At 40.2% G+C, this 26,878-nt stretch overlaps 1 protein-coding gene across 1 annotated transcript in view; it reads left to right on the top strand.

The window, feature by feature from the left end:
* ZNF521 (zinc finger protein 521) overlaps positions 1-26,642 on the top strand; it is a 310,894-nt gene extending 284,252 nt beyond the window's left edge. The window contains exon 6 of the mRNA XM_036746234.1: positions 25,819-26,642. Coding sequence (XP_036602129.1) covers positions 25,819-25,848 — 30 coding nt within the window. The 3' untranslated portion in view covers positions 25,849-26,642. The remainder of the gene's footprint in view (positions 1-25,818) is intronic.
* Positions 26,643-26,878: the final 236 nt, after the last annotated feature.

Below are 26,878 nucleotides of genomic sequence, written 5' to 3'. Positions count from 1 at the left end.
TTATAATTATAATTTTGGAGAAAAATCATTCTGGGGAGAATAGTGCTTCCTACCCTTTACTAGTCTCTGACTGTTGATTCCTAGTGGGCTTAAGATCACTATTCCCTTGCTCCCATTATACCCTGTGCATTGCTTCTGTTTAAAAAGCTGAGATCCCAGCACCTACAGCTGCATGCATACACCGATGGGTACAGCAGGCACAAATTGAGTCAAGTAAACATGTGGTTCTGGAACCGGTCCATTTGTATGTTGCTTCTTTTTCTTTCATTTGTGGGCCTGCGGGGCTTTTGAAGCAAATTGGTGCTGCAGAGACTTCTGTTTAATTTGCTCAGTGGTTAAATTGATCTATCCCTTTTATTTGATCGGATCTCCAGGAACCGAATCATTTGCATTGATTTATTGACTGATGCTGTGTTTTCACCATTTGTTTGATCACTTTCAGCTGTTAATATTGGATAATTCAATCAGGATTGATTGAGCCAACCATCCAAGGCAAAAAGTTAATCATTTAGGACACAGAAACAACCACAGAACACCTGTCTATCCCAACTTCTCTCAAGTCTCCCCTGTCCCCCCAAGATCTATGCTACCACCAAAAAAGAGAAAAAAACCCAAATCCTAGACAATGTTTTTAGTGAGGTATGAAGCTGATATTCCTGCAGGATTTTCCTTATGCTAGTCAAACCCAAAGTTGCTAGAGTTCCCCTCCCCCGACTCCCCACCCCGTTTAAAAGGAAGACAAAACCAGGAGTTTTGCAAGTAACCAAACGGGCATGATTGCCACAAAGCACTCATTTGTCCCAAGTGAGTAAATGCATTTGCAAGTACCCATTTTGTATCAATAAATGCTTAATCTGTATGTGCATGCTTGGTGGCACACCTGGGTCCACCTTTTCTAAATTTGGTCCTGACTGCTTTAGCATGCATACTGGTAGTCAAACAGTTATCAAGATCAAGTGGTTCCTATGATTGAAGGAAGAGGAGCAGAGGTAATCGACATAAACTAAAGACATTCCATTTGCATTTGAATTGTTTCTATGGTAGCTCAGTTCAATTTTTAAAAATTCTCCATCCATTAATTTCTTGATGTTCCTATCGATGGCTGGTTTTTGCTAGTAAAACAGGGAGCACCACCTCTTCATTCTAGGCCTCATTCCCTCCTACAACAGCCCTGTTGTTTGCTAGCTGCCATTACATTATCTTTTGTCTGGCCCAGAGTTGACAACAGATGGCCATCTCTGAGCTGCCATCAGTGCGACTTTATGAAGCATCCAGCAAGGGTGTACTGAAGAGCTCCATGGCCAGTTCTGCAACCTCCCTCTTTCCCTCCCTCCCCACCCCCTTGGAAGAGCTCATCACCTCTGCAACATTCCACTTTGGCTGTTCTCTCTGCTGGCCCTGCAGTCATCTACGCAGCCAAGGTAACATGCTGCCACGGCACCACAAGATCTGCCCCTGTGGAGAAGCCAGAAAACTCAGACACTGGAGTCCTGCTAAAGCCGATATCTCTCCTTCTTGGGTCAGAGTCCACCAGGAAATCTGGAAACCCAAAGTTCTCAGGGTTTTTAAAATAATTTTATTGATGTATTTTATTTTTTCATCATCTAAATTGCCCTCGGCATCTTTTTTCCTTGCCTCCTTCCAGAAAGGAGGTGAACAAAGAATTTTTTTTTTTTTAGGAAAAAAAGGAATAAGAGGAAAAAGATCATCAAAAGTTACCAATACATTGAAAAAAAAAATCTGACAATATATGCAGTGTTCTATACTGGCTGTACATCCTCCTCCCTCCCCCTTCTTTGCCAGGGGGATGGAGGAAGTGTCTTGTCATATCTTCTTTGGATCCAAGCTTATTCCTTATAATTTTAAAAAATATTCATTTTTTATTGTTCTGTGATAGTTCTTCACATTTATTTGTGTATATTGTAATTGTTTATATTTACTTTCTTGGCTCTGTTCATTTCACTTTTTATAAGCTCATTTAATTCTTTCCATATTTCTCTGGTTTTCATTTTATTCCTCATTTCTTGAAACACCATAATATTCTATTACATTCTATTACATGATATTCTAGGTACCCACAATTTGTTTAGCCATTTCACAGTCAATGGGCATCAGTCCTTAGGAAATATAGCTAGCTAGCTAGACAGACAGACAGGCAGACAGACAGATTAGACAGATGGATGGATGGATAGATAGATTTAGATTGTGTGTGTGTGTGTGTGTGTGTGTGTTCTCGTTAGAAATACTCATGCCACCCATATCTATGCTCACACAAAACAGAGACAAAGTGCTATCTGGGCCTTCTGTGTTGTACCTAACCCTGTATTTTAATAAAAGAAACTTCCCCCCTTCTCCTCATCAGGTCCAACTGTTTTGATAGATTAAGGTAGAAGAAAAGAATCTTATATCACAGATTATTAAAGTCTAGACATCACCTCATTCAATCCCATTATTTTATAGACGAAGAAACTGGGACCCAGGAGATGAAGCAACTTTCTTGAAGCCACATGGTCGGTTAAATGGCCGGATCAGGATTTGACAGTGTCTTCTGGTTTCAAGTCTGGTGTTCCTTCCACAGAGCTAGGCTGGCATTTGACCATCAATCCTCTCAAATAGGCAAATTAGTCATTTTAGCATCATCTTGATCCATTGATATGGTCGATCATTTGGACAGCTGTATGAAACAGGAGGCCGCTTGTGCACGTGGAGGGAGATTGATGGGCTGTTCTTGATAGGGTTGCAAAGGCAAGGCAGCTCTGGAGCCAAACCTGTATTTTAAGGGAAATTCACATTTGTATCCTTTATTGTGATATTTGCAGCAGGTCTACAGCTAGTAACAGTCTCTGCCCTGGAGCTATGAAGGAGTAAGTTCCCCTCGTTGGAGAGAGGGAGCAGTGTTCTGTGCAGAAGCTGGAGAGGTGGTAGACAAGATGAATCGGGCTTAAAAGCAGTGCTTGGGGTGCTGTCATTTAGAAAAGGAACACGGAGGCTTTCATCGAAAGTGAAAGAAGCCCTTAAAAGTGGTGAAATTTTAAAGTGGTCTAAAATAACAAGCCACCTTCATTGATAACTTCATTGTGTAAGTGGGGAATGGGGGAAGGAGAGAAACTAGCCCATCCAGAGCATTAAGAAGAAAGTTTGAACAGAGAGGGTGGAGCACATTCCTCCTTAGCTTTTATATTCTCCTTTTACATCTCTAGCAAGCCTGTCGGTGCACTGGGACAGGCTCACCAGACAGGAAGACTAAGCTGGCAAAGTGACCACATCTCCATGGTGCCCTGACGGATTTGTAAAAGGCAGCCTCCCCTGTATGACCAGACCTTAATTTTGTAGCAGTATTACCTCACTGGGCATGTCCACTAAGTGTGTGTTCCTTCTAGATAGATAGATATATAAAAAGCAACAGCGATACCATTAAATATTAGCAGTGTGTGTTTTGCTTTGCTTTGAGTTTGTAAAGGTGAAAGGTGCCTGTGCAAGAAAATGGAACAGTATATTTGCTGTGAGACAGGCACTAAGGACTCACTCCCATACTCAGTTATAATTCATGACTGTACTGGTGGGAAGCCCTTATCCCTCTGTGGAGTTAATGCATCTCTACTGTAGCCTGCTGAGAGCACCCTGCATCCCCTCCCACCATCTGTGCATTCACTGGCATGCTCTCTCTCTCTCTCTCTCTCTCTCTCTTCATCTCTTCCCCTCTTTCTCTCTTCTTGTCTCTTCTCTCTCCTCTGTATTTCTCTCTCTTTCCATCTCTTTCTCCAACTGTCTCACTCTCTCTCTCTCTCTCTCTCTCTCTCTCTCTCTCTCTCTTTCAGTCTGTCTATCATTTTCTCTCTCTGTCTCTTTCTCAACTGATATCGCTTGATGTTAAAGCTGTCACACTACAGACTACTACTACTGGGTAAAGGTGGCTTTATGAAGTGTATTAATGTTGAATTGTCATTTAACTGGGGAAGAGCTGGAAGGAATACATTACAGTTTCATTTAATGTCTCATTTAGAAAATGCTGATTAGAAAATGGACAGGGAGGCATCAATTGCCTTGCACCAATCTCTGACTTGAAAGCGCTGAAAATTTGCTGCCAATCACCAATTACGAATATGTACTTATGGTGTTGAAATGATTGGGGGCTGGGAAGGCAGTGCCAGTCGGGTATACAAGCATAGCTGAGTTACCCGCGTTCATACTTTGAGCTTTTTCTTCCGATTTCCTGAGAACTGAATCTAAGTCTTAGCAAGCCAGTGCTGAAGAATGTTTACCCACTTGTCAGTCAGTTAAGGCCAGCCAGCAACAAGAACACCATCCTGGTTTCTGTACAATGGCCCCATCTGTGGTCTAATGCCACCCGCTCAGAGGAGGAGAGTTAATTGCCTCTGTGCTACCTGAAGCCTCAGTTCATAATGACCAGGCCATGGCTTTACAGAACCTCACTTAAAATAGATGGGGTGATTTGTGTGTTGTGAGCTGCTGTCTGAAGGGAATTCAGCCAAGACAGCCAAACTCATTGCAGTTTAGATAGACCTCAGTGGAATCACAGAAATAGATGGTTTATCAGCTTGTTCCCTGCCCCCTCCCAATTTGATTCCCTTTTCACCCCCATTTCTTAATTCTGGGTATCTAGAGGGAGGGTATTGGGACAGGAGCTTCCTGGGCCTGATGTGCTAGATCAAAAGGTGAAGTGATACCCAGCTCACTGTTGGTATAAAGATTAATTTTTGTTTTTTTCCAAACATGTGATTTTAACGTGGTCTGTTGTTTGTACTTCTTTTAAAAAGATAAATCAAATCCAGACCTGAAATACTAGTGTATGAATTTAACAGATGTGATGCCATAAGGGACCCACTGTTATAAATTACAGAACGGGCCTTTTTTTATACTTTAGACCCAAGCTTATTCCAAAGAGGTTTTAGAACCACAGAGGAGAGGTGAGAGGTCATTCATTAAGACAGCAGCACCCACCCCATCATTCAACTCTCCATGCAATCGCTCCAAAATCTAATTCTGATATTTGGGTGACGGAGCCTCATCCCCTTCCCCCTACCCTCCCATCTCCCACCCCTGCCCGAGCTCCGAGTAAAAGTAGGGCAGGAAGGGCTCCAGCTCACTGTCCAGGTTTCCTTAGGTGAAAGATCACTTTGAGATGACACAGCTGAGTAGTCAGGCTGAAATCCTGGTTGGTATTTTATTAATTTTGCACCAAGATAAATCCTGAAATTCTGACAAACTCCATGACAGGTGAAATTCCTTCTTGCAGAATCTGCTCAGCAAGAGGCTGCTCATTTCGTTCTGTTCCGAGGCAGGCAACAGGAGGGCAGCTTTATAATCAGCCCTCAAAGGACCCCCAGCCGCCCCAGAGTCTCGGGCTGATTGAATAACTCCTGGGCCTCTTCCCCTAGGCCTCCATCAGCAGGGGTCCTGTGGAAAGCAATCTCCCGCAGACTGGCACTGAAGTGAGCTTTAAACTACCATTTTCTGCTCTCTAGAGGAGCCTGGAGTACTAAAAGATAGATGGACTGCAGATATTTTATGAGAAACTGTCAGAAGAAGAGCAGAGTAAATGTTTTTTTTTTCCTTCTTCTTTGAGTCACATACTACATCACTGTTGAATTTCTCCGAGAATCTTTTACATTTAAAGTAAGAAATTAATTGGTTGCTAACCTTTCATCCCACCCACCCCCCTCTTCGTTGTCTTCCTCTTCCCTTTTTTTTTCCTTAAATATTCACACAGAGGCCCTTTGCTTAACCACAGTTGCAGAAAATCAGTACCATTTGCACTGAAATATTTATAATGACAGAATGAAAAATTGGATTCATTTTCTGGATTGTAGCCGAACAGCCTGCAAGTTTGTGCGGCATTGTTTAGCTTCTCTCATTCCCTTCTTTCATTGGAACCCTTTGCAGAAACATAGCACACGGACGCTTACCTACGTTTTGGAAGAATGCTTACCAAAACACAGAATCCATTTTGAGGCTTTTAAAAAAAATAAGAGAAAAGAAAGAGCACATATTTTTTCATCTATACCATCATGTGGGGGATGGATGAAGGAAGGCGGTAAATAGAAAGGAGTCAAGGAGATGAAACAGGTAGAAAGGGAAAGGGTGTGAAATATGTAATGAGGAGTTTTTTAGAACTTATAAGGGAATATAGAAAGCCATCTGTCCTGCACTTTGCAGCAAGTACAAATGGTATTCAGCATACCGTAGTACCTTGGGGCAGATTTTTTACTGCAGAGATGGGAAAAGAGAACTGAGATGCGTGTGTGTAAGTTGAATACCTCACTTCAACTTTTTTTCCTTCCTGTTTCTTGCTTGCTGAATGGGACTTCTTTCTGCACAGCCCTCAGGTAGAGTGTTGTTGGTTTCTCAGCACATGGTTGACTGGCTAAGAAAAGGTGAATGGTTTTATATTGGACAAAACCACGTTGCTGATGCAGGGGATTATAAATCTAAAACTCAGAAGGCATCTAGTCTGAGACCACCATTTTACAGATAAAGAAAGAAACTGAGGCCTAAGGAGTGTTATGAGAGATTATTTAGGGATAAAAGTAATATTCATGAAGGACAAGGTGGTAGAATGGGCCTTGAAAGTTGAGTGGGATTTCAATATGCAAGAATGGAGGAATACAGTCCAGTCTTGGAGATACCATGAGCAAAGACAGGGAGCCTGGGGGAGCTCGGTTGACTTCTGAGAACAAGGAGATAGCTAGTTTGGCAGGGTAAATGAATATGTGAAAGGAAATTATGCGAGATAAGGTTTTGTATTTTCTAACACTATATTTCAAATAGGCCACATAACCAGTCAAATACACACCAAAATAGGATAAAGTGATCTAGAGATTTTATTTTCTTTAAAGCTAACTCTTTAAGGAATCATGACTCAGAATTTCATAAGGATCCAAGGACCAAAATAATGACCCAAGTATGCAATGGTAAGCCAATGGAAAATGGTATTTAACATACTGAATTTGAACTTAAAGGCATCTATTCTATATTGTGTAATCAAATGCAAGTCTTTTCTCATTTCCATAAATACCCTGTTAATTTGAAAGTAATATATGTATCTGTGTAGTTCTAATATTTGTTCATAAATATGATATTGATGCTGCCTTGTATTTTGTAGCTACATTAATTTTTCCCCTAAAAAATTTAAACGTGCTTGCCTTATCAAGCTAAAAAGCTTGATGACATATGCAAAGTGGATATAAGAGATATTATTATCCCCATTTTCTATACTCCTGTCTCGCCAGAGATGCCCTGGGTGGACTTATGTTCTACCAATCTCCCTATTCTCTAAAAAACAACTAAGTACAAATTCTTCTGGAGCCTCAGATGCGTTTGTAGTACTTGGGAGAGCCTCGCCTCTCAGCTGTTCTTCTCCAAGTCATTTTTTCTTAATCACCTACAAGCTACCATTTTGAGTTACTTCAGTCTTGTAGGCTTGGAAAAAATCATCTTCGCGCTCAGATTTGCATTTGCGTGTTGAGAAATACCGAGGAGAAAAGAGGCCATGTACTGTTAGAATCGCCCGAAATTAATGCTAGATGTAGCGTGTGACCAAAAATAAAAAGACTGGAAGTTTTCTTAGAGTCTCGAAAATTTGTTTTTTTCATTGTATTCCAAAAATGGTTTTGAGAAATATGCTGACAGTTCAGCATGAAATGATATGTGTTCTCACACAAACTGCATTGTAACTTAGGAATTTAGCCTGAAGTTATTTCACTGTACCATGGCTTTGATTCAGGGTGGAAGAAAAGTTTCCTTAAAAAGTGTGTTTTGAGATTTGACAATAAGTTTTCTTCAGTGCTGTGCACAGATTCAGTAGGCTGTTTTCACTTAGGTCTCATTATTGTTTTTGGCTTTTCGTTTCTCCTTTCATTTTTATGCATGGGTAGGGCTCTGGGTCTTTTCTTTCTATATGCGTTTCTAACAACATATGTGAGCCTGAAAAGTAAGTCAAAATGAATGAAAATTATTGCAATGATACATTCAGAATTAGTCTTCTCTTCATTGAATGGTGGGTAAGCCTTCAGTTAGATGCCCAGTTAGATGGTGTATGTGTGTATTGAATACATGCACACACACATCTGAAAATAAGATGCATATGTAAAAATATATGCATACATGCATACTTGAAGCCCATACATTGGTCTTGAATAATTAAAACAATAAATTATCCCATCTCTCATAAGAACTTCTCAACATCCAAATGTAAATTTGTAGGTTAGGATTAGTCTTCATAGTCAATAAGGTTGTGAAGTGATAGTTTGGGACAATTGAGAAGAAATGACCTTGAGGTAGAAAGAATGTAAGGCTCTCCAGAGAGTTCAAAACATCATGGCTCCTCCATGTATTCACATATATAAATACAAGGGAAAGCTGTCATCTTCCCTGTGTGAGAAATCCCAGTATGGAAACTTTCTCCACCAACACAAATCACAATCTATATATAATTTGGTAGATAGGTCCACGGAGTTTCCTGAAGCACAGAGAGGTTATGACTTACCCAAGGTCACACAGAAAATAAATGTTAGAACTTGAGCCCAAGTCTTCCTCCCTCCAAGTCCAGATATCCACTATAACACTGGTGTGTGCTCTCTCTGTCTCTGTGCCTTTCTCTGTCTTTCTCTGTCTCTCTCTCTCTGTCTGTCTCTCTCTGTCTTTCTCACTCTCTCTCTTTCTCTCTGTCTGTCTCCGCTGTTCCTCCTCCTCCTTGCTCTGTCTCCCTCCCTGCTCCTCCTCCTCCTCCTTCTCTCTCTGTCTCCCTCCCTCCTCCTTCTCTTCCTCCTCCTCTTTTCCTTCTTCTTCTTCTTCTTGTTCTTCTCCTTCTCCTCCTCCTTCTCCTTCTCCTCCCTCCTCTCTCTTCTCTCTCTCTCTCTCTCTCTCTCTCTCTCTCTCTCTCTCTCTCTCTCTCTCTCTCTCTCTCTCTCTCTCTCTCTCTTCCCCCGCCTTCCTCCTTCTCTTTCTCTAGTTCTTTCTATGGTTCTCTGTATCTGGCTCTCTCCATTTCTCTCTGTCTCTGTGTCTTTGTTTCTGTCTCTAGTTTATCTGATTTCTTGTTTCTCATTTCTCTCCCCTTTTCCCCCTTCTCTCTATAAAATTTCTCTCATTTCTGCAAGTGGCATGGTTTACAGAATCACTTTAAATGTTTTTAAATGATAAAGAGAACAGAGCTTAAGACAGAGAAAAGCAGCAGGGCACAGGTCCTAGGTGAAGGAGACAGAGCTACACACCAAGCCATCAGTACGAGAACTCCTGAAGTGCATGTTTTATCTTAATATCCGAGTTAGCAACTCTCTGGGAATATTTCTCCCTCTCTCTCTCTCTTGTCCAGCTCCTTCTGTGTTGTGGCTGGTTTGCATTTGTGTTTGGAGTACCAGGCGGGTTTAATGAAGTTATTCTTTTATAAATTTTGCAACACTGAAGCAAGCGTGAGGGCTTTAAATTAGAATAAGTGCCACTTCTGTATGGCAGGTTCCTTTGAGGACTGATTAGAATCAGGCCTCCTGTTGCCTGCCCCTTTATACGTGGCAACATTGCTGTGTGTACTTGTTTATAGCTTACCTTTGAATGTGCATGAGTATGCACCGCGGCAGGCTGCATTGCCCTCTGTTACTCAAGATTCTGCCTTTCTTCCAGGATCAAGTTAAATACTTCACTTTAAAGAGTTTTTTTAATTATGTTGCTTTATTGTAATGAATTAAAATTAACTTGGAGTAGCAAATTATATAAGAATGTGAGGGTTATAGATTAGTCTCACCATAGCTACGGCACATCTTTGTTTGAGGAATGAAAGTGCTGTCTTTCAGATGCCTCTGAGTCTCTTGGGATGGGGATGGGGTGTAAAGGGAACCAGTCTCTGGGAAGGGAGAAATCACTGAACCACTCTCTTTACCTCAATGATCACCTGCCCAGTGAAACGAAAAAGTAAAGGGGACCTCCCACAAAGACCAAAAAGGAAAGACACCAAAGACACAGGTCAAAACCTAACCTCATAAGGTTGAAATCAGGTCAGTGAAGAGAGGAGGATGTGGAGGAAGGGTATATAGCTCTTTATGACCCAGGTAGAAATGAGATTGGAGGAAAATTGTGGAAGTAGGGAGAAGGACAATAATATAGATTATATTGTCACACTTTTTGGCCAGGAGAGGTTCAACAAAGGACAAGAAAAAGTCAGATAAACAAGGACTAGCTCAAGGAACTTGTCTTCTCTTTCCTTTTCTTCTGTGCACGTGGGAGCCCAATAATGAACAGACAAGGTCAAGGTGAAAAGTGAAGTTTATCCAGGAAAAGAAAGAGAAACCTCTTTATTCGAGGAAAAAAACAGGCTTGAAAAGAACGTTCTTTTGCCACATCTCCAAAATCAGCCCTTATGATTGAATAGGGAGTGGCCAAATAGGAGAAGAAGAGTAGGTTATTTACAGTTTGTTGGAAGTAGTTTCTTGGGGTGTAAAATAGAATTTGTCAGTAAGGTTGCATTGTATCAGGATATAGCCTAATCTGTGGAGAAATGTATCTCTAGAGGGACAGAAGAATCAGGATGGTGATGATGTTATGCTCCCAATGAATCTTCCTCCTAACAAACACTTTTGCCTATAAAACCCATGCATGTATGTGACTGTGTTTCTCCCTCTTGAGGGTACATATTTTCCCTTGTCAGGCACAGAAGTCCATAAGCACATAAACGGAGTTGTAGGCTCCCCCATGTGCACATGGCTGAGCTGAGGCTATATTGAATCTCAGGATTCCTTTTTGTTTATCTTCCCTAAAGTCAATGAATTTTTGGGCAGGTGCTTCATTGATGATTTATAACTTGTTTGACTAATTTCTGATGTGAGTTTTCCTCCCAGAGTGTGGGGCAGTGCTTCTAATAGAAAAATATTAATATAGTACACTTCTTACACACTCTCATGGAACCATTTTCACCAGTAATTTCGTTTAAAGGAGTCCTTGTCCACAGGACTATGGAAAACTGGAAGGAGGCTTTTTTTTCTTCTCTTAAAGGTTGCCCTTTGCATATAAATTACAACTCTTTGTGCTTTCCCCATTTTAATGGGATGACCTTTTGGATCCACTGGACAAGAGTTTAAATCCTAAGCCCACCAGTCAGTTTTTAAATCAATGCCTTCCATGCTCCAGAAGTTCAGTGCTCTAACTTCATATTCAAAGGGCATGATAGATGTGGTTTAGGTATTGGAGGTCTGAGGATGTGTCTAAGTGACAGGCACACAAACATGCACCTGCCGGAAGAATGTGTACCCAGTAGTGGGACTTTGGCTTATCTCAATAGCTAGACCCACTAATAGAGACCTGCAAGAGATTCACAGTCTAAGAGAACTGGGAGGATCAGAAAATATGGAGCATTTTCAACAGGACATTCCTGACCAATTATCAATTTAAGCTTCCATTATTTGTCACTAATTACTACACGAGGCTGTTAAATATTTAGCAGGAGTTTGTTTAATTGGGTTTGACGATAGAGGAGACTGGCTGAACATGGCTGGAGCACCAGGAGTCAGTCAGTTTTGTGTACTTGGAGCTTGACAGAGAGGAAATTTGTATTCGCATAAGATGAACACATCGCCGTGTCAGACAAGATTTTTTAATTCTGTTCCTTGCACAGTTTTATTTATCTTTAAGGTATCTAAAATTAGAGCACGAAGAAGGGGGCACTACTCATGGATGTAAAATTGTAAGGAGGTCATTCTTAACCTTGTTTACAGATGTTCTAGTTTAGAAAGCACCAGTGTGATAAATTAAACATTACAGGGGGAAAAATTAAAGCAGAGCAACAACTGGCACATGAACACATCTGTGTGTAAAATGCTGACTTAATTCCTGAATATCTTATTGATAGCATTTCCTATCAAAGCCTCCCACTCTCCTATATCATTCATCTATGCAGCTGGTTTAGAATCCAGCTCCTACTCTGCCTCATGCCCTTTTGGACAGTTTAGCTTTAGGGTTCTGTTGGCTGGTCAGTGCAAATGGACACCCGCAGATGTACAATAATTCATTTTCCTACTTTCTTTAAAACAACCAAAATTGCCCCCATAAAACTTTTGCCCTTTGAATAGGTTTCCAAATGGTTGTATGTAGTCTTTTTTCCTGCTTAGAATATTATTTTTAACCCAGTTTAATGGACTCTGGTGTATGCTATATTCTGTTCCAAATGGCCAGAGCCATTGCTAAGAATTTTGTAACCAGGGCAAGTACTACAAAATATGCCTGAAGCACGAAATGTTACTTGAGTCCTCAACTGATGTTGATGGAGAGAGTGAGAAGGAGGAAGCAAAAAGAGGTGAAGGAGCTCACCCCAACCTGACACCTGGTAGCTTCCTATCTTCCCTAATTATTCTTACTAATTAGGTTTGAAGCTCTTGTTTCTTTGCTTCTGAAGAACTGCCAAGTGCTCTCAGTGTCCTCTAAATCCAGCACCCAGGAGCAAAGGCCTGATTGCCTTGCCCTAGTTACAGATCTGTAAATAGCACACTTCAAGACTAGGGTAGTATGCAAAATGCTTCTCATACAGAGACTCGGCAGCTTGTGCCTGCAAGTTTACTACTGCCTTTACTTACGTTACTAAAAGAAGTGAAAATGTTACTACATTTATAAAGCCCTTTTTCCACTGTGACTCTTTTACAGTATCTACCCATTTTGCACATTTGCTTACTTTCTTAGCACAGTACAGATATTGTCACTCCACCAACCAGCATTAATTAAATAATTAGTTATTGTGAAAGCATCTGAATACTCATTTGCATAATACGTGAGCCAGTAAAGCCCATCAGATTCTGTTGCTTTTCATCGCTGTGCTGACAACCATGGAGGATTTTCCGCAATTGCTCTGGTGTAATGGAAAGAACTCCAACTCAGGAGGCAACAGACCTGAATTTTAGTCCAGGATTTGTTACTCGCTAGTTGTATGACCTTGGGTGAGTAAGCTTACCCCTCCAGACCTCAATTTCCTCACCTATAAAATGAGGACATTGAACTAAATGATGCCAATGTTCCTCCCCAGCTCTAAAGTGATTCTATGGTTATTATAATTGTATTATTACTATTATAACTTATTACTTGAGAATCAATTGTTGGCATTCCCAGGTGGAGCAGACAGGGAATTTTTCTGTAGCACTTCAGAGGATCATAGATTTAGGGCTAGAAATGACCTCTGAGGTCATTGAGTCCAAACCCCCTCATTTCATATAGAGAAAACTGAGGTACGGAGAGATTTAATGATTTTTCTTGGTTCACGCAGCTCCTAAGTATCCAAAGCAGGATTTGAACTCCATTTTGACTCCATGTCTAGCATTAAATCCATCTCAATGTTTATTTCCCTAATTGAAACCTCCATTTCCAGTTTAATGTGCGATATTTTCCCCCAAGTCTAAAATTTGAAGGTTGTTGTGGCTCAAGTAAAAGAGTGCTGGATTTTGGAGTCAAGACCTTGGTTTGAATTTTGGCTGCACCACTTCTACCTGGATGATCTTGGTCAAGGTTACCTCTCTGGGCCTCAATTTATTCATCTGCAAAGTAAGAGAATTTAACTCTATGACTTCAAATGTCCCTTGCAGTTCTGTCTATGTCTGTGATTCCACACTCATCAGTTCTACTTTTAATATATCAAATCTGGCTCATTAAAAAGTTTCCATTTTGTTATAAAAATGAAAATGTTTGAGAGGATTAAACTAATCTACAGAGGGACATAAATCTAACTCCCCTGTACTACATCCCTCCCCCCCAAAAAGAAAATCTCTCCAAAAGCTCTTTTTCAGTAGTCCTCAGGCCCATGACTAAACACATCGCCCCTGTACTCCCTCCCCTAAAAAAAAATAGTAAATCTGAAAATAACATATAAAGATATGGAGAAGGCGTGCAGGCCGTTCTGATATTGTTTTCATTTCTTTAAAGATTGACTGACTAGCCACTGTTGGTTTTAGTTATGTAGCACTCCTGTCTTTGGGAATCAAATCAACAGCAGCTAGTCAGCCATTCATATGACATTTATTTAGTGCCTACTGTATCCACAGTACTATGGAGGATAATGCAAAGTTGAAGAAGAAGACATAAAGAACCGCAGTCACAACAGAGCTTAAGGTCTGGTAGAGCAGATGAGACCCATAAAAAGGGATGCTGTTGCCCAAGGGAGAAACTGAGTACAATGGGTAGGGTACAAAGTACTATATTAGTTCAGAGAAGTGAGGAAGTCCTTCTGATAGAATGGACTAGAAAATGTGTCATGTAAGAAGTAAGATCTAACCTGTACTTTGAAGGATGGGAATAAAACTGGTGAAAAGGGTAGAGAAAAGCATTCCAGACAGAGACATGGAGTTTGTAAACCATAGGGTGGAGATGGGGATGAGTGAATAGAAACCTTCGGTTAGCCTGTAGGGAATATAAAAGGGGAGTAGTGAGAGACTCGGGTTAAAAAATACATTGGGGCCAAACGCTGGAGGTCCATGAATGTCAGAATAATGTATCTTTTCACTACAATTCATAATCATTGTGCTCATTTTCCCTCCCCAATTTAGGTTTGTTTGGTTGGCTTTATATCAGGTACATAGTAGATCAAATATACCAAACCCACACCTTAGTATTCCTTTGCCTATGGGTACAGCTTTTCAGCACCAATAAAGCCATTCATCTCAATTCCCCCCAGGATCTCTCGAATCCAGTATAGGGAGAATCTATCTGATTTCTAAACTTGGTTATTTTGTTCCTGTTAGTCATCTGGCAGAGAGTCAGCCTTATAGTCAGGAAAACTTGGGTTCAAGTCTCTCCTCAGATATATACTGACCGTTTAACTCTGGGCAAGCTGCTTAACTTCTCTGTGCTTTCAGCATCTCTCTAAGGCTATAGGTTTCAATACAGTTATGATTCTGTGCTGATAGAGGAAGTTTTCCTATCAGGAGTCACCTATGCCTATGAAATCACAAGCTTGATTTTCGGTATTTTTTTCCTCACCCTACTATAAAACACCACCCCCTCCCAAAAAAAAATCATCTCTAAAACTTAGAAATTAAATGGTATCATTTTGGGTAGCATTTATAGAGGGAGCAAAATTGCAAAGTGACTTAATTGACTCTTTCCTGGACTAAATTGCATGGACTTAAATTCTCAATTGTTCAGGGTATCCACATTGTGGAAGGCACAGGCTGCCTTTGTTTGGGCTCCAGGATATAACCAGTTCCTCAGAACAGAAACTTTTACATATATGATTTTACTTGGCATAGGCCCACCCCAGATGACCCAGTAGGTCTTCTTTCCTAACCCTGTTATCTAGGTAATTTAAGATGGATCTTAAGGGAAAAGACTTTTATTTTTTTTCCAGTGAGGCTTATTAGAATGTGGAAGGGGTTTCCCAAGGGAGGTGATGGAAGGCCTGCTGCCAGTCATTTAAAACTGGGCTGGAGAATAGACTTCAAGGAACAATTCTGTACTAGCAGGGAGACAAAGTGGATAATCTAATAGTCTTTTTCTCTCCTTAATTTCTTGTATTGTTTGATAATTTTTTTTTCTGATGATGCTTTTTCACCCTTCACTTGAATATGTGTCATCTGGCAAATATTTTGAGACATCAGCTCAGGCCCATGTGAACTGTTAAATGTCAAAAGAAAATGTATCAGTGTCTCCCCTAAATTCATAGTAATGACATTACTACATAAAAAAATAAAAAGGGAATTCTGTCAGTGCAAACATGATCATAAATGCAACATTTTTGGCATTAAAGACAGTGGCAAAAGAATTCAATGGCAAGATGAGTTTCTAAAATGTCATTGCAGTGTCAAAACAGAATAGAACCTCTTTCTGCTAAATCTCTGGTTAAGTGGAAGTTTCCAGGCAACTTCCCTGCCTCTCAAAAATCATCCTCTTCCATGTGCTTTTGATATTCCGAGGCCTTATCAGATAACTGTATCACATTTGTCTCTTCAGGAATCTTTCACTGATAACATGCATCTATGTATCTCAATTGAATACATATCTAAGTTTCTAATGAAATATGGCACCACCATTGAGAGTGAGTGGCGTGCCCTCAGTGGATCTATACAACAGAGTAGGGTCTCCCAACATTCCATAGTCTTGTGCTACATATGTGATAGTTTCTAGAGATTAAAGGCTGAAGAGTATACAAGTGGAGTCAAGCCATTGGGCTAGCATTTGTAGATTGATTTTTCAATACCATTGAATATTATTTTCACAACATCCCTAAATGGCAATACCAGAGCCTGGAACAATTCACCTTTAACTAACCCAAAGTGGTGTGTAGTTTTGAGATTGTGTGGGCTTTGAAAACCAATAAATGATTTCACTGAAATCCCAACAACCTTATTAAAGTTTTTAAAGGCTGCACTCGATTTCATGACAATTTCTTCCCCAACTCAGGAAAAACCTTGTGTCTTGTCACAATTAGCTACAGACAGTTAGAAAACTATTATGCTAGGAAAGTTTGGAATAAAAGGGATAGGGGGTGGAGACACAGAAAATCTTGATTAGAAAGTATAATTTAATAGAACATGTATTGAACCAAATGCATTGATTAATGCAGAAGATATAGTACTTATATTGATTCAAACCAGAGATTTAGTACTAAAAGCTGTAAGCCAAAAAAGCTGTTGCAGATTGCTACAAAAGTCAGTTTAATGCTGTCCTTGAGAATGCCTTCACAAAGAAATTCTTCTAATGTTTGAGGACTAGGTAGAATGCGGTATATGTCAGTTTGATCCCGGAGGGTTTTATTTTGTACTCTAATAGCTGTTACGAGCCTACATTATATCCAAGGAGTAATTTTCCTTAGGGGTGCCCAGCTCGCTTTGTGTCAATATTCTAGCATTTTAAGTCACGTACAGTATATGCTTCTGGGAACAGTGCAGGAGCCAGCCAGACTCATAATGGTCTGCATTCATTAATAAAGGCAGAAGCTTCTGTCCCTCCATTGCCCACTACAGGGATGCCTCCCTGGCCTTCCGGGACCCGTACAGACACATTTAAAGAAAGCTTTATTTTGAGTGGGCAGGAGATGAAATGCAGGACTTGCAGGCATTTCCTAAGTCAGCTATATGCCCGAGCACAGGGGTGACCTTAATGGGTCAAAGAAGAATGCAGGTCAAAAGACTTATTATCCAGCCTGTTGGAAACCAATTGCTTTTGTTTAAAAAAAAAAAAAGCAGTGGTGCTTAAAGGTTGATGGTAATGTAGAATCCTATTTTACAGCTTGCCGACTGTGTGTGCACTGTAATATCCTTTTAGAAAAATAAAAGCATAAAGATTATCCATAATGTTTACAGATCCTACACAAATGATAATACAGAGTGTAACATAATGAGTTAATCAGTGATGATTGATTACTGATGTTTGTGTTCTTCAACTCAAGAAAAAATAACATGCTGCTGGGGTGCTGTCACCATCTGTTGAAAGGAGCATCCACATTTAATCTTGATATTTCTTTATTTGTTCCCTTACTGCATTGTTTCAGAGAGGTGCAATGGCCTTCTATTCTGGTTTAAGAACATCTCACTCGAATTGAATGCAACTACACCTTGAATCAGGGGCACTAATGGGAGAGTGAATTAGTGAGTCGCTTTTATTTGGAGTAGTTTCATTCATTTATTTTATATTTTTACAAATCATGCTGCTTATTTTTGCCTTGCTTTAAGAGGGTTTCTGAGTTTTTTTTTTTTTGTCTACAAATGCACATAGGTCACACCCTCTCCCTTACCTACCACCAAATGAGTACCATCTCTGAACCAAAAGGCCTTTTTAGAACTTAACCTTCAAAGGCTACTTTTTGAAATATTAATATAATGAATATAATATTAATGTAGTTACTATTATCTGAGCCATAACTAGGATAGGCTGACTAGAGCCTTGCCCCAGGGCACCGAAATTTAGAGAGAGCAAAAATATAACGTGAACTCCTTCAGTAGCTAGAAGCCACTCTAGTAACTAATTCTCCCTCCCACAAAACTAAATTAATGGTGTTTTTTCCCCCAATGGGGTGTGTGTGTGTGTGTGTGTGTGAGAGAGAGAGAGAGAGAGAGAGAGAGAGAGAGAGAGAGAGAGGGAGAGAACAGATCTCTGATTTAACCAATATAGGGAATGAATTCTGGCTGATGAAAACATATCTATCAATGCACATATGCACCTACTTGGAACTTTTTATTCTTAGAGGATTATCTGGAATGTTGAGAAGTTAAGGGACTTTATCCAGAGCTACACAGCCAATATGTGTTCAAGTCGGGACTTGAATTCAGGTCTTCCTCACTCTGGGGTCAGCTTTCTATCTACTAAACCATACCACCACTCAGTAATTATTTAATTACTTCTTGTATTATTTTCTTACTAGGAGTTACAAAGATAATATGAAGGAGTTTTTGTGTTGCCTGTCCTGGGCTTCAAGATCCTTGCCCCAGATAAGGCCTTGTTTCATGCTACTGGCCTCAGGTGCATTTTATGCAGGTGATAAAATGTCTAGATATTGTTTTATAACTTTTCCTTGCCATTTTGCAGACAGGACACCAATCTAGACAAGACGCTGTCCCTTATCAGGAACTTTATGGGGGGGGGCAATCTAAGAATATAGTGTTGGAGGAGATAAGAGCCTGACCAAGCTTGTCAACCCTTGGAAGTCATTTTACCCAGACTTCTGCATCCACAGGATGCCGGCTATGTTTGGGAGATCCCAGGCTTAAAATAGTACAACATACTATAGCAAATTGCATGTATAGGTTGTATGAAGTGAAATCACCAGGGTGGACATTTACAGTAGAAAGATGGGCTACTTTGTTCCTGTTTCAGAAATACATGCAAACGTATGTGTGTGTATTCTGGTTTGCATTTTAAGTAGAAATAAACAATTTCACTGTTAGATGTGGTCAGATCTCAGAAAGAGTCTGAATTAGTCATCTGTTGCAGTGCCAAGTATGAAAGAGAAATTTGAGCTTCATTAAAAAAAAACTGGATCTCATGTTTTAAAAGAAATACATTGTGATACAAAGAATGTTTTGTGCTTCTCAACTGTCTTTAGCTTTTTTGAACTGAACTTCACACTTAGAGCAAAAACAATAAAGCAAAGATTCTTCGAAATAGGGTGTTAGCACCTTTATAGGAGAAAGTGTTTTTGAAACTTTCTGCCATTAAAGCATAATCTTTAAATGGATCTTCTTTTGAAGGTGTGTTGTGGGCTTGATTTTTTTTAGCCTCCCCCCACACACACACACCTTGAAAAACAACTGTTCATAACTGGGATTAATGGTTTGCAATTTTCAGTTACTTAGACATGGGGTCTCTAGTGGATGGCTTTTTGCAGCATTGAATATGGCTCTCTGTGGGATTACAGAAGATCTCCTCTTCCTACTTCCTTTTCAATACTAACCCCCCATCTCTGTCGATGTTGCGCTGATGTACTTCTCGATTATGTAAAACACTCTTTCCCTTCATTGGAACAGACTTTTTTTCCCTCTCTCTCTGTCTCTCATAACCTGTCATTGCATTAAAGTGCTTTGGGGACTGTGAATTGCTGTGTAAAATTGGTGAGATTACCCACTGCTTTGTTCTGTAGCAACCAATGTGGTGGTTTCCTCAGGACTCGAAGAGCCGAAAACCACCGAGCTAAGAAGGCTGTTCTTTGATGGCCTGTCCAGTGCTATTCTCCTCTCTCTACTAGGCACTTACGCCTCCAGCATCGCTGGGCTGATTGGTGGTAGTGTGACCAGTACAGTAGCTAGGGGAAGTGCAACCCACGCTTTTTCTCCCCATTTCCTACACCCCATTCCCACCCCCACTCCCTGGCTTTCTGGCCTCACCCATTTCCTTCTTTTATCTTGAGCATCCATCTCTTTGGAATCATCTGTTTTTGTGATGTCAAGTTGGAAGCTATACCAAGCTTCTTTCTGCTCCTCCACATAGTACAGAGATGACCTTCAGAACCCAGAAATTCCCATGGGATATAGATATATAACTAGAAAGGACATCAGAGTTCTAGTCCAACCTCCTCCTTCTAATAGGTATAGAAATTGAGGCCCAGAGAGTTGAGTTTCTTGCTGGAGGTGAAAAAGTTAATAAGCAGCAGAACCCAGATTCAAACATAGATCCATGAACTGTTGTCACTTCGCCCAGGGCCTAGAAGATTCTCCATGGGTCATTGCATTAAGACTAGAGAAAACATTTCATTGAGGATGGGGAATGCATCCATACTTTGATTCTTATTTTGAGGGAACTTTTCAAGTCCGACTTTTTATCCACCCTCTTTTCTTACTGACATCCAAATGATTAAATAATTAGCAAGTTTGATCAGTACTTAAGTTTCTTCTACTTGCTTTGCTGGATAGATGTGGTGGCAATATGGAAGAATGTACATAGAAACCATGTGTATATACTTCTGTTCCAAGATAACTATTCATCAATTTTATTTTTTAATGTCAACTTCCTCATGTTAAGGAGTGCTTATGTTTTAGTTGTTTATGAAAGCTTGAGTTATTTATCGAGAAACTGGTTCTCTCACATTGCATCATCCATATTCACAGCTCACAGGCACTCATTAACAAACTGGCCTATCTCTACATTACTATGAAAACCTTCACTCCTTGTTAGAGTAGTGACATGTGATTGGTATATGATTGTTACTAGAGTAAGATTGTATCTAGGCCCTAACAACCTTTTTAAATTTTTGTTTCTCTCTCCATATCATGGTATAACACAATCATATCAGATATATGGTTCTACTTTCATTTAGTCATTCTTCAGTCTGATTCTTCTTGACCCCATTTGAGGTTTTCTTGGCAAAGATACTGGAGTGGTTTCCCATTTCCTTCTTCAGATCATTTTACAGATGAGGGAACTAAGGCAGACAGGGTTAAGTGACTTACCCAGGGTCACACAACCACAAGTATCTGAGGCAAGATTTGAACTCAGGAAGATGAGTCTTCCTAGACTCCAGGCCCAGCTCTCTATCCATTTCACCATCTAGCTGGATGATTCTACTATGTTACCATTAATTCAAAGATGAATTTGAATCCTGGCTCTGCTACTTAATACATATGTGATCTAGGGCAAGTAAACCTCCCTATCACCCAGCCTCAGTCTCCTTATCTGTAAAATTAGGTTGACTAGATAATCTCTAAGTTTATTTCTGACTCAAAACCCTATCACCATCTGACCTAAGACAGCATTATCTCTGGTGAACCAATATGAGTAATCCCTTCTATAATTTTAAAGGATTGGTGATGCAGTAGGGAGGATACTAGCTGAAGTTGGAGGACCTGGGATCAAATCCTGCCTCTGATGCTTACTTTCTTTGTGATCTTGAGCAAAATCACTTAGCTTTTCTGGTCCTCAGTTTCCTCATCTGTAAATTGGACAATATGACCACTGTGGTATCTTCCCACCCTAGATCTATAGTCCTATGAGATGATTGCATATTTAAAAATCCAGAGAAGAATGCCTGCAATTTTCTTTTTAACCCCTAGAGTACTATTAAATTTGAAGTATCCTTCATGGGCATGAGAACACTGTAATCTTCAAAAAGCCCTACATTCAGAGGTACTCCTTTTCACTTTGAATGTGGAACTGACATAAAATCTGTCCCTTTCACTGTGGAGAAACACCTTTCTTCCAAAATATGTTATTACTCTGGCTGGTTTTTGTTCTTGTTGTTCAGTCATTTCAGTCATATCTGACTATTCAGGACCCTATTTGGGGTTTTCTTGGCAGAGATACTGGAGTGATTTGCCATTTCCTTCTCCAGCTCATTTTACAGATGAGGAAACTGAGGCAAACAGGGTTAAATGATTTGCCCAGGGTCACACAGCTAGTATGTGTCAGAGGCCAGATTTGAACTCAGAAAAATGAGTCTTGCTTACTCTAAGCCTGGCACTCTACCCTCTGCACTACCTAGCTTCCCCAATTACTCTAGGTATGGAGTCCCAGTTCTTTCACACTGATTTTCTATGTATTTGTATTTTTTTTTTTTAATCTTAAAATCCCTCTGTGGGATCACAAGATTATAGATTTAGAGTTGGAGGGTATCTTAGACCATTCTGTTTCAACCAATACATCTTACATCTAACAAAATTGAGTGGCTTGGCCACATGTTTGTAAGGGACAGGGCTGGGATTTGAAGCCAAGTCTCCTAATTCCAAATCTCGTCCTCTATCCAATTTACCATGCTTGCCTCCCTGAAGGATTCAATTCCGTTTCATTCCTTCTAACAGGAATTTATTTAGTGCCTAGTGTGTTCCAGGAGCCATGCTGACTACTAGAGTTACAAATGCAATAACAAAATATATTCTGCCATCAAGGAGCTTATTGTCTACTAGAGGAAGAAAATATTATAAAAAATACACCTCTGGATTTTGAGGTGTAGCCCAATTTTCAGAACTACCCAAGTAAATATGATTAAAAATCTGATCGTTTCACAAGAATGAGTTCACAAGAATTCATTGGTTTTAGAGGGATAATGATTAAGTATTTAAGCATTAAATAGCCCTTGGGTACCCTTGTTGTTGTTGGTTTTTAATTTGTTTGTTTGTTTGTTTTTACATATGAGTAGAAAGAATAGTTTGTTTTTAGCAAATTTTTCTTGAATACCTGGTATGTGAAAAACGTCATGCTAGCTGCCATAGGGGATAGAGGGATTCCTTCAGGGAGCTTGCAGTCTATTTTGGGATAGATCACATGAATAGATAACTGCAATATGAAATTACACATAAGTACATAAGACCTCAAATAGTTGATACTATCATAATAGAGATGGGGAGAGAAAGGAGCACATTTTGGCACAGGGAGCGGAGATGATGTTCCTCTGTCCTCATTATGAAAGTGTGCCCACTGCTAGCCTTGATGGATCTGTCACTAGACACCAACCAGGAGAGGCCAAGCTGCTATCATGCGCTAAAGCCCACATCTGGCTTAAAAGGAACTGAGGTTCCTTCACAGCAGTATTCAGTACAACTTCTGGGGAAAATGAGCCATTGAGATCTTTGCAATTTGCTCTACCACCTTTCCCCTCACTCCCATCCATTCTACTGTAAACAAACATGGGAGTAGGCTCTTCTTAAGAACTACACAATCCTGGGCCCAGCTATATTTTATCAGTTAATGACCTCTCAGTTGTAAAAGAGAAGCTGGTTATCTTCCCACCCTTTCCCTTCAGTCAGATCGCATAATCTGTCAATGTTTATTAAATTGCTACTAAAGGGCAGCTAGGTGGTACAGTGGATAGAACACCAGGCCCAGAGTCTGGAAGACCTGAGTTTAAATCTAGCCTCTAACACTTACTGGCTGTGTGACCCTGGGCAAGTCACTTTACCCCATTTGCCTCAGTTTCCTCATCTGTAAAATGAGCCGGAGAAGGAAATGGCAAACCAATCCAGTATCTTTGCCAGGAAAACCCCAAATGGGGTCATGGAGAGTCAGAAATGACTGAAACGACCCCACAACAACAGCAACAGCAAAGTGCCTAGTACTGAGTTTAACTTATAGGAGTAAATATTTAGAACCACAAGGCCCTAGCTCTAAGTAAGCTTACTGCCTTCAATCCTTGGTCCATGCAGCTGCCCAAGTGATTTTCCTAAAGCACAGATGTATCCATGTCAACCTCTACTCAGTAAGCTCCAGTGGTTCCCTATCACCCCCAGGATCATTTAAAGCCCCTTCTTACCTTTCCCAGGCCCGGTATCTGCTAGTGTCTTCTCCCAGATTACCTTCCAACCTCTCTGTACACATCCTGTGCATCTCTTTATTCCCATGTTGTTTCTCTCATTAGACATGAGCTCCTTGAGAGCAGGGACAGTGTTCGACTCTTTTTGTCCTCCTGGTGCTTAGCGCAGTGCGTGGCATACGCAGTCAGAGCTTAATGAATGATTGTTGACTGCCAAATACAGATACTTCACTATAGGAGAGAAAAGCATATAATCAACAGAAATCATCACGTGTCATATTTTTATAACAGTTCACAGGAAAAAGAGCAATTTCCCCGCAACAGTCTTGTGAGATAGGTAGTATAAGAATTATCTTCTCTGTTTTACAGACAAGAAAAGCTAAGGCTCATAGAGGGTAAATTACTCTTTCAAGGTCACACAGCTAGTCTCTGGCTTCAGATTCCAACGCCACTGGTCTTACCATGTTTATGTTTCCCCGTACGTATACACACAACTGCAAACAGGTTTTACGGGGAAAGATGGGCCATTTGGGATTGGGTTCATAGGATAGGCAATGAATTGAAGGGGTGAGGAGGAAAGATAGGAAAGGTTTCCTAGAGAAGGTGGTCCTGAGCTGTGACTTAAAACAAAAACAGGTGGTGGAAATTTAAATTGCATAGGATATTCAGGATGCCCTTAAATAATAGTATTCATTTATTTAGAACCTAGGAGGCAGCTAGGTGGCTCAGTGGGTAGAGCTCTAGGCCTGGAGTCAGGAAGCCCAAGTTCAAATCTGACCTCAAGGGGCAGCTAGGTGGCACAGTGAGTAGAGCACTGGCCCTAGAGTCAGGAGGACCTGAGTTCAAATCCGGCCTCAGATACTTGACACACTTACTAGCTGTGTGACCTTGGGGAAGTCACTTATCCCCAATTGCCTTCCCTTCTCCCCTCCAAAAAAAACCCCAAAAAAACCAAAACCAAATCTGGCCTCAGACACTTATTAGCTGTGTGACCCTGGGTAAGTCATTTAACCTCTGTTTACCTTAATCCACTGGAAAAGGAAATGGCAAGCCGCTCTAGTATCCTTGCCAAGAAAACAGTGAAGGCTCATGAAGGGTCAGACACAACTTAAGAACTAACCAATACTATTTAGAACATGGAGCTGGAAGTTATTTCAAAAGTCATTTAACCCAACCTCATCATTTGATAGATGAAAAACCTGAGTCCCATGGAAATGAAGTGACTTGCCCAAAGTGCTGTAAGTAAATATAAATAGAGAGATGGGATTTGAACCCAGATCCCTAGTCTCCAAAGCCAGTGTTCTTTTACAGTACCACACTGCCTCTACACCAAGCGGATTAAAAAAAGAACTAATAAATTAACGGAAAAAGTCACAATTCAGGAGCACAATGGTCAGGTTCCCATTTGAATGTATTTGAATGTACATATTTCCTAGCGTCTGGACAAATCACCTACCTTTTGAAAGCACTTACTAAATACAAGGTGAGAGGCTGATTGTTACAGTAGGCTCTTGTGGGTTAGAGGGAGTGCCAGCCAGCCTTGAAGTCAGGAGGACCTTTGCCCAAGAACCTCCTCGGGCACACACTAGCTTAACTGGGTGACCCCGGGCAAATTACTTCATTTCTCAAATGCCACAGAAAACTCTCTCCAATTCAGAGTATTAGATCAGGGCCTTTTGCATTACTGAAGGAGTTCTTCTAATCTGTTCCCTTTCTTCCCCACAACCCAGCTCTCTACATTAGTGAAATCACAGGTAAAGAAGGAAAGAAACATCCAAAAAAAAATCCAAAATGTATTTGTAAAATGGGTCAGTGAGGTGGCCTACTGGATAGAGCGCTGGTCTTGGAGTCAGAAGTTTGCATTCATATACTTTCCAACAGTGTGACCCTGGACAAGTCACTTAACCTCTGGTGCCTTAGTTTCCTTATCTGTAAAATGGGGGTGATAATAACAGGCTCTTCCTCCCAGGGATGTTGTGAGGTTCAAATGAAATAATAATTATAAAGCACCTAGCACAATGCCTGGCACATAGTAGGCACCATATAAATGTTGGCTGTCATCATTACTATTATTATTACAGAACAGACTTTTCTTATATCAAAGCAAAATAATGTATACTTTTTTCTCTCTAATTTTTTTCTCTCTCTTTCTTTTTTTCCAGAACCATACAATGACCCAACACAGCAGTTAGTGCAAGGCCCGTCTCTTGAGGACAATTTCTTTTGTGGCACAAAAAGGGAACATGTTTTACTCTTTGCACGAAACCTTCATTGTTAATGTATATTATTCAGAAACCTTGTATTGTACCATAAGACTTGTATTATCAAAACTGTTGGATGTTCATGTGTTTGAACTTTTGAGTACCGGATAGACTTGTATATAAAGTGTTGCACATGTATTATGTTGTCTGATACTAAAATGGTCTTATAAAGACGAGTGGACTTGGGCCCTATTCAAGCAAGATTTGAAAAAAAATGCAAGCAAAAAGGCTTAAGTGAAAGTGTTTCTTTCAAGGAAGAGGAATGAAAAACAACTGCGTTTCTACATCACAGCTATGTTTGGGCTTCCTTTTCTGTATACTTAGGTCTGGAATTTCTCTCTCTTTTTGGTATTTCAACCATTGAACCCAAGACTATTTTTTATCACTGAAGATTCTTGCAAACCGTGAAGAGACTTTCTCACAGAACAGAAACCCACAACTGAATAAGGCCCATATATATATATTTGTAAGCCTTGCGATATGACAGATAGCATTATCATATATGCAATAGTTGTTATGTAGATTGTCAAAGAAACTTTTTTTTTTCCTGGATACCATTTGAAGCTTTGAGTGTTCAAAATTTTCCTTAATGATTTCACACAGCCAAATTCTTGAATCAGTTGAACTAACCTGTATGTTACTGTTATTAATGTTTACTCTGCGGTCTGAACCTGGAGATTACTGGAATTGTTTTCCAAGAGGAAATAAATTCAGTTTACCATTATGTATGAGTGTATCTGTGTTTTCTTTTCCCCCCAGTTACTCTACCATTAAAAACCTAATTGGTTGCACCCTTGGATAGGAAACCTGCTCTTGAGAGACTATCTCAGGCACTGTTCTGCCGCTGTACATTATAACCTCAATCATTTTTAACCTTCTCACATGGGGCCAAATTCAACCGGGAGCATTTCCATCATGTTACATAGGATAAGAATCAGACCCAATATACTTCAGCTCATCG

This window comes from Trichosurus vulpecula, chromosome 1, assembly GCF_011100635.1.
Source record: "Trichosurus vulpecula isolate mTriVul1 chromosome 1, mTriVul1.pri, whole genome shotgun sequence".
Classification (NCBI taxonomy): domain Eukaryota; kingdom Metazoa; phylum Chordata; class Mammalia; order Diprotodontia; family Phalangeridae; genus Trichosurus; species Trichosurus vulpecula.
The sequence above is the reverse complement of the archived record's forward strand: the minus strand, read 5'-3'. Positions and strand labels throughout refer to the sequence as shown.